At 38.4% G+C, this 7,459-nt stretch overlaps 2 protein-coding genes across 2 annotated transcripts; one reads left to right on the forward strand and one right to left on the reverse strand.

The window, feature by feature from the left end:
- The first annotated feature begins 607 nt into the window (after positions 1–607).
- LOC120008489 (protein NUCLEAR FUSION DEFECTIVE 6, mitochondrial-like) lies at positions 608–1,309 on the forward strand. The gene is made up of 2 exons (XM_038858827.1): positions 608–873; positions 969–1,309. Exons 1-2 carry the CDS (start codon positions 722–724, stop codon positions 1,096–1,098), a joined length of 282 nt encoding a protein of 93 aa, XP_038714755.1. The 5' UTR covers positions 608–721; the 3' UTR covers positions 1,099–1,309.
- A 1,904-nt stretch (positions 1,310–3,213) lies between these two features.
- On the reverse strand, positions 3,214–7,065 carry LOC120008400 (kinesin-like protein KIN-14U). Its single transcript, XM_038858703.1, has 10 exons — positions 6,247–7,065; positions 6,074–6,157; positions 5,834–5,995; positions 5,625–5,731; positions 5,354–5,538; positions 5,053–5,217; positions 4,739–4,957; positions 4,594–4,631; positions 4,195–4,322; positions 3,214–4,107 (listed from the first exon to the last, which is right to left on the reverse strand). Exons 1-10 carry the CDS (start codon positions 6,467–6,469, stop codon positions 3,496–3,498), a joined length of 1,923 nt encoding a protein of 640 aa, XP_038714631.1. The 5' UTR covers positions 6,470–7,065; the 3' UTR covers positions 3,214–3,495.
- Between the last annotated feature and the right edge of the window lie 394 nt (positions 7,066–7,459).

Below are 7,459 nucleotides of genomic sequence, written 5' to 3' on the forward strand. Positions count from 1 at the left end.
AAACAAAGAAAGAAAACCAAATACAGAAAGAACCCCATCTCACCGACTCTGAGTCGCTTCGGCCTTCGAGCTCTTTTGATCATTCAGATGTCCCGTACCAGATAGGAAAGATGGAGAGCCCTAGCAAACCCAAGTCAATGGAGGCCCAATGGTTGGTAGCCCACCCTACCACAGGTCCACAAATTAATCTAAGTTTTGGGCCACTCAGAATTTAGTTTGTTGGAGGCCCATAAGATTCGTCAGTTTAAAGCCTTGGGCCTATTTAGATTTAGTTTATTTTTGGCCCATAGAATATGCCCATTTGTCTCTTGGGGTACGTTTTAAATTTTTAATCCAAAGCGTCTTTCAAATTTTCAGCCTACCACAGCCACAGGTCCACAAATTAGTCTAAGCTTTGGGCCCACACAGAATTTAGTTTGTTGCAGGCCCATAAGATTTTCCCAGTTGAAGCATTGGGCCTATTTAGAATTTAGTTTATTTTTGGCCCATAGAATATGCTCATTTGCCTATTGGGGTAGGTATTAATCCAAAGTGTCTTTCAAATTCTCGGGTGTGGATTTTTCTATTCGCGCAACCAAACAATCGGATAGGGTTTTAGTCCCAACTTGTTTCAGAGTGTAGTTCACAATCAGATTCACACACTTAATACATTCATACGACAGCTTCGTTTAATTCGTTTTCTTTGATTTTTTGATTTTCCACAACTAGTATTGTCGTCGAAATGGCCTCTTTCGCCGCCGCCAGATCAATTCTCCGTTCTGCCTCAGCCGGTATCGCTGCGGCTCGCCTCGCGTCTCGTGGTAGCTCCGCCAAAGCTGCTCCGTCGCAATTTCGTACCTCTGGGAGGAAATCCCTATCTCAACGCACTTTCAGGTTAGAATTTTGAACTTTTGCGTATCTATATGTGTGTGTGAGAGAGCGAGAGAGTGAGGATGGATATTTGAAAAAGGTCCTGCTTGTCGCTGTAGGTACCCTGTTGAATTGAGCTCTTGTGTGGAAACGCTGCTGCCATACCACACAGCTACAGCTTCCGCTTTGATGACTTCGATGCTTTCCATTACTCGCCGCGGTTATATTTGGTTTCCCGAAGATCATTGAGATAGTGATATCTCTAAAGTGTAATAGCTGATGAAAATTTTCAAATGATGTTTGATGTTTGTTTGATTGTGATTGTAAAATATGTTGCCAGTGGATGGTTCTGCTTTTGTTGAACCGGGCTAGGAATTGATAGACATGGTGAGGGTGGTATTTGTTAGAGGAATTGGATTTGACTATTAGTTAAGAATATGAATTGGTGTTTTGAAAGCTTTCCACTACATGTTTTGCCGATTCTCTGAGAAGTGGTTGTGCTCGTAGGCTGCCTCACTGGTGTGTTTTTTATTCTTGAATTAGGCATCTAGCAATATGGCTAGAAGAATATGACATCTTGATGTTCTTTACTTCCTTTCAACTTTCTGCTAAGCTAGTGTTTACTAGATGTTGGCTTCAAGTTGTTGGTCATGCAACTATTGCAATTTTTTGATTGCGAAGGAATCAGTAATGATTTCAATTTAAAATGAGGGAAGACACTACTCTTATTATCATTGTGCATTATGGCAATGATGAACTTCAGGTAAAGGCATAAGAGCCTTTTTTGTCACCCTCTTCTTTTAAAATGGATGGAATGGCTTAACTGTGTTACTTAGGTGGTAACTGATGCCTCATGGCACTTCTAATAATTCAATTTTCAATTAAAAATTGCTCAATCTGCCCTCTGAATTCCTTTGCATTCTCCTCTTTCTCGTGTTGTAGGATGTCGGAAGACCAGATGGAGATGGAGAAGCACTAATGGGATGACTTGGGTCAGTTTTACTTTTCGAGGTTTCAAAATATATTAAATAGTGTCATTGTCGGTTAGGAAAGATTATTGTATGTTCAGATGTATGGTGACAGTTTATACAATATGGGGAATTTTGTAGACATTGATTTTATTAGACTTTTGTTAAGATGGATGATAATCAAAGATAAAAGGATGGTCTTAACAACAACCTTTTCTTCTTTTTTTTCCTTTTTTCGTTGGGTGTGCTTGTATTTCAAGCCCTCTTCTACAAGAGTTTATAATCATATCATCTATGTTTAGAGGCTTCTGATGCTTTGAGATGTCATGCATATATATATATGTGGTTGTGAATAAGTGGTGTGTGGTAAAATAAAGTTGATATGGCCGTCTTGTAAAATTTTTGCTTTCTAGATTTTCATTTAAGAAAAAGATTGCTGTGATTGTTTGGAAAGCATACTGATTATTTCTATTCGATCAGCAGCCAATGATGATGTGTGATAAATTGGTGGATTCAGGCATGATTTATGAACAAATTCAGCATTCTAAGACAGTAACTGCCTGATAAATTAGAAGTTTTGAAAGAGCAGCTGAAGAGACGCTCCTCCCAATGGGTTAAAGATGTTAACCTTAATTGTTGAAAGCTTAATGTTGAGTTCTTTGACATCAGGTTGAGATGGTATTACTGAAGCCAGATTACTGAATTAAAGTCAGTTTAGAACTTTCGTTTCCTGCAAGGATGATGCATGATGGCCGGATGGATGTCCAATTGGTTCGAGGGAAGTTTTTCGCAAAGTGTACTTGAATTGTAATGAGCCTTCTACTAAACAGTTTGTTTGTTCTGGGAGCTATGTTTATTGTTTCCATTTGAATTTATTATCTGTCCTTTAGCAGAAGCCCTTGGAAGACTTCATTTTAATAGAGCATGCATATTATTATTAGTAGACTGGTAGTGAATATAGTTCGATGGCCGGCTGCTTTTGTACTCGTGTGTTCTTTTCTTTCAAGTTCATTTGTCTGTCTGTAATCTGTATGGCAATTAGCAGTTTGCTATGTTATTAGCATATGATAATTCTGAAAGTGGAGATGTCCAGAACTTCCGTAATAGTTCTCTGTTGCATTGCAACCCACACAGAATTTCTACTATGATGAAGTTAAAGCACATGCTTAAGCCAAGTGCATTTGACTTGCCTAGCTTCTTTGAACTAGTGTGATCCAAGAAGAATCACATCACATATATGTACCAAAGTTGAAGCAAGAGCTAGCTTGTTGTGCAGTCTGTACTGACTGTACATCAACTTTGGGAATTGATGCAGAACTTTAAAAAAAAAAAAAAAAAAAACCAACTTCAATCCAGACCAAGTAATAACAAACTCTGAACAATGTTTTGCACGCCATTTCCGACATAATTATCGTGTTAATTAAGAGTTAACAGTTCCCATCAAACCTAACCAACACATGTGACAGCAGGGTTCATGTCAAATAAAATAAACAGATCCCAGCAAGCCCAAGCAACCCAGACACCATTAGAATATCACACTATACACTCACACACCATACAAAATCCTTGGGGATCAGAGAATGATCCCTTATATCACACACACAAGAACTTGCAGTCAAGTCCATAGATTCCAAACCAGAAAAGACACCAAAACAGTACTGCTTAGTGCTTATCAAGCTCAGATCAGATCAGACATTCTTCTCCTGTGGCGACCAAGTGTAACGCTCAAGTTTGGATCTGATGAAATGACAATCTTGCTTTTTGGCATGGAAGTTGTCTTAAAATCCAAGTTACTGAATTTAGGACCATCTGTCAGGAGAGCCTTTGCCTCTACATGTTGCGACTTTTTACTTGAATTACGTAAGATTGCTCTGGAACGAATATCTGAATAGCTAAGTGATTGAGAAGCTGAAAATTGAACTGAACTTCTAGTCTCTGATCTCACAGTTCTAGCCCTTCCAATGATCTCTCTTTCAGAAGCACTATGCCTTTGGCGACTAGCCACTGTAGAAGTCATGAATCGTGGGAGAGAATGAGTTGTGTTTCTTTTAATTGCTTCATCATTTATTCTCGGGCTTTCAATGATTTTCTGTAGATCTTCTTTGGGAGTTCTAGCGTTTTTGTCCTCATCTTCGCAAACGCCATAAGAGATTGAGAAGAGCCTCTTGTTTTCACTTAAGAGGAACTCCGCGTTTTTAATTTGGTTTCTGATTTTCTGACGTTCTTCTTCCATTTCTCTCATTTCTTCTTCAATCTCTGAGATCCTTCTTTCCCTTTGCTTCTTCAGGTCCTAATAAAAAACATAAAACATTAAGACAGTTAAGAGAAAAGCACTGCTGATCAGAACATGGAGAGTTAAGAAATTCGAAACTCAAACCTCTGGAACTTCTCTATTGGACTCTATTGCTCTTGCTCTATAAGCAAAGCTTAAAGAACAGATTGTCTCACCAACGTCGTCTTCATAGGGACTGACATGCACGAGCATTAGAACTTTTGATCCATAACCTAAAGCAGTTGGATGAAGTAGCATTAATCTTTTTTTTCAATATGAACACAAAAGCAGATGTTATAAGATAATGAGGCATCATTCTGTTTTTGCACAAGAAATTTAGTATCAACATTCATAGCGAACTGCAGTAATTAGGTTAATTTCTTAACTTCTAGAATCTCTCGACTCACCGAAAATAAACCAATATTAAATCCTTTCAAATGTCCACAAAAGCCAATAGTTTGGCTTCACAGTGATGGCCAAAAAGTTGAGAGTATGGTACTTTACCTAGGGAATCTTTGAGGATTTGAGTTAGCTTGCTGTTTCTGCAACGAAATCAGTGAAGTGCAACTCAGTGCAACTAAAAGATTGAGAAAGCAAGTCCATAAAAGAGGGAGGAAAAGATCATAACAAATGAATCACTAGAACTTGCCTGTAAGGCACATGGCCTTTCTTCCTTCTTAGAGCAGCAATAACATCACCCAAAGCAGATAGAGATAGATTTATGGCTCTTCCCTCATCAAGTGTCTGCCCTGTGGCCCCTGTTTTCAATAATCGCTCACTTCCTCCGAGATCTACCATCCATAGTTTGCTCACTTCTGCTTTGGCTTCCAGAGGATTTGAACGACGAAATATGGTGATCCTCGTTAAACTAGAAATATATAACTAAACGGATAAAAATGATTATAGAACCATATATTAATCCATCAATGGATTTTATAAAATCCAAGTAACTTGAAAACCCACCAGTGTGACCTGCTAGAAGCATCATTTACACTAGTCCAGGAAGTTGATCTAACCCGCCTCCCCTTGGAATACCACCATTTAGCCTTTGAGATATCTGGGATTTGCACTTCTGTCAGACCCTCAATCTCCACCAGTCCTTTTGGATCTGTTTGGATGTTGAGATTGCTGTGGTAGAGTTAGTGAAATCATAATAAGCATCGTTCACGCATAAAAAAAAAAAAAAAGTATTAAGTGCATTATATAAGATCTTTCTGTGATTTCTAACATTTTGTGTATTTACAGGCCAAATCATTATGATTACCATCTGGATACAGGTTCATATGTTCTACATGATGGTCTCATTGCTAGTAGATCTTTTAGATTGCCCATGTAAACCTCCAACATGCTCATTGAAAAAGTTACAGAAGCTGAGTTGTCCAAAGAGGCTTGACAAAAAAGCTCTTCAAGAGCTCGAGGAACGATCCCTGGCTGACCATTTGAACCATCCTGGAAAACCAAGTCCCATCCATGTTTTGTAAATAGAATTTTTTATTTTGAGTGCAAGAAACTGAATCAAAATCTCTACCACTGACCATTGTAAAAGTCTTCCCAGTGCCAGTTTGTCCATAAGCCACAATACATACATTGTGCCCGTCAAGCGCAGATCTAAGGGTTGGCTCAACCTCAACAAATACATCATCTAGAGAGTTTTCAAGCAGAGCAAAATCTCGTAAATACAACTGGAAACTAGATAATGAATGATCATAGCACAGAAAGTATACGAAACTGGACAAATAATTACCTTGACTAGCCACTTGATGAAACACCTTATCAAATCTGAACTCTTTCCCAATTCCTGCTGATTTAACCGCAATCTTATCCAATCCAGTTGAAACGGGCTCATGAACTCTTCTCTGGTTAGTCGAATGAAATGGTCGAACTCTACAAAATACTCTAATACTGCCTGCAAATTTCAATCTTCATTTAAAAATGTCAAGAACAACAAGAAAAGCCCATGTTGAAACCAACTATCATTCACTACCTTTAATATCCAATATCTTATTCAATACTGCTCTCCGCTTCTCATTCAATGACTTCTCTTTCAGCTTCAATTGCACAATTTCTCCTACATAACCAGTCCAATGGAAAAGGTAATAATTGAAATTAATGATACTTGAAACTACATCCTGCAATGGCTGATATTGACAATCGTACCTTCTAGATTCGATATGAACTGCTCGAGCTCGTTCTTTCGGTGCTCAGGGACTACATTGACATCGGTGTAACTGGAGGGGAGTGGAGTTGAATCTGGTAACAGTGACACAGGTGAAAACCGATCAAGAGAATCTGGGCTAGAGCCAGCTGGGGAAGACTTCAAGGAGTCTTCTGCACCATCTGAAGGCAAGAAGATCTGTTCTTTTTCACTGGATATCAGCATCTCTTTTTCACGCAACCAAATGAAGAGAAACGCAATAAACCTTTGTGAAGGAAAAGCAGTATTGATATGTAAAAAAAAGCAACACTAGCTTAAAGAGGACTCAATCAGAGAATAAATTCGACAACAGCCAAATATGGGTTAAATTTGATGAACACTCACTATCTACACACGCAATGGACAGAACCAGAAAATCCCAAGTTCATAACACTCTGAACAATTTTAGAAAGAAAAAAAAAAACCCACCAACCAGAAGTAGAAAACTTGAGAAAAACAAGATCAATCTACTATTTAGAATGCTTTGAATACAAATATGAAAAACCCACCAACCAGAAGTAGAGGAAGCCTGGAATTAGAAAACTTAAGAAACACAAATCAATCAATACTAAGAAAAGAAACTTGTATATGCAAGTTTACTGAAAACCCTAGAAAATTTGAACCCCAAAGCTGGAAAATTGAAGTGGATTAGGAGTAAATTTCAATGATTGAACACTCTCTGGTTCCTTTCTGATTAGGATGTGTAAAACTTTATAGTAAAACACAGACACCAAGAAGTCAAATTATTTGAAGATGATTCTTTATTTCTTATTTTATGATTGGTCCAGAATCCAGATCCAGAAAATGAACTGTAAAGTAATTGTATTTTCCTTGAGGCAGCAGAGGAGGAGCGTGAGAACCGGAGGGGCAAAAGTGGAATCAAAACTGAATTTTAATCAACAATTTCATGCATAAATTTATGAAAATTAGTCCCTTCAAGGCCGGAGATGGACCCATACTGCTTGGTGATGTGACGACGTGGTAGATTTCAATTGGCTAATGTAAGTGGAAGTAGAGTACCATGGGACCCACAATATTCTTGTGTTGGTGACGTGGCATGTGGAGCATGGGAGGAGCGTCCTTTTAAGTTTTAACGGATTTTCTTTTGCAGAGAGGAGACTGCAAGACTTGCCGTTAACGGTAAAGTTAGCTTCAATGGCGGCATAATCTGAAACT

Source organism: Tripterygium wilfordii, chromosome 11, assembly GCF_013401445.1.
Source record: "Tripterygium wilfordii isolate XIE 37 chromosome 11, ASM1340144v1, whole genome shotgun sequence".
NCBI classification, from domain to species: Eukaryota; Viridiplantae; Streptophyta; class Magnoliopsida; order Celastrales; family Celastraceae; genus Tripterygium; species Tripterygium wilfordii.

Coding starts and splice junctions, on each gene's coding strand:
- LOC120008489 (XM_038858827.1), top strand. CDS start 722: ATGGCCTCTTTCGCCGCCGCCAGATCAATTCTCCGTTCTGCCTCAGCC. Junction 874..968: donor CTATCTCAACGCACTTTCAG/GTTAGAATTTTG, acceptor TTGTCGCTGTAG/GTACCCTGTTGAATTGAGCT.
- LOC120008400 (XM_038858703.1), bottom strand. CDS start 6,469: ATGCTGATATCCAGTGAAAAAGAACAGATCTTCTTGCCTTCAGATGGT. Junction 5,539..5,624: donor CTGGGAAGACTTTTACAATG/GTCAGTGGTAGA, acceptor TTGGTTTTCCAG/GATGGTTCAAATGGTCAGCC. Junction 4,958..5,052: donor GCTTCTAGCAGGTCACACTG/GTGGGTTTTCAA, acceptor ATATATTTCTAG/TTTAACGAGGATCACCATAT.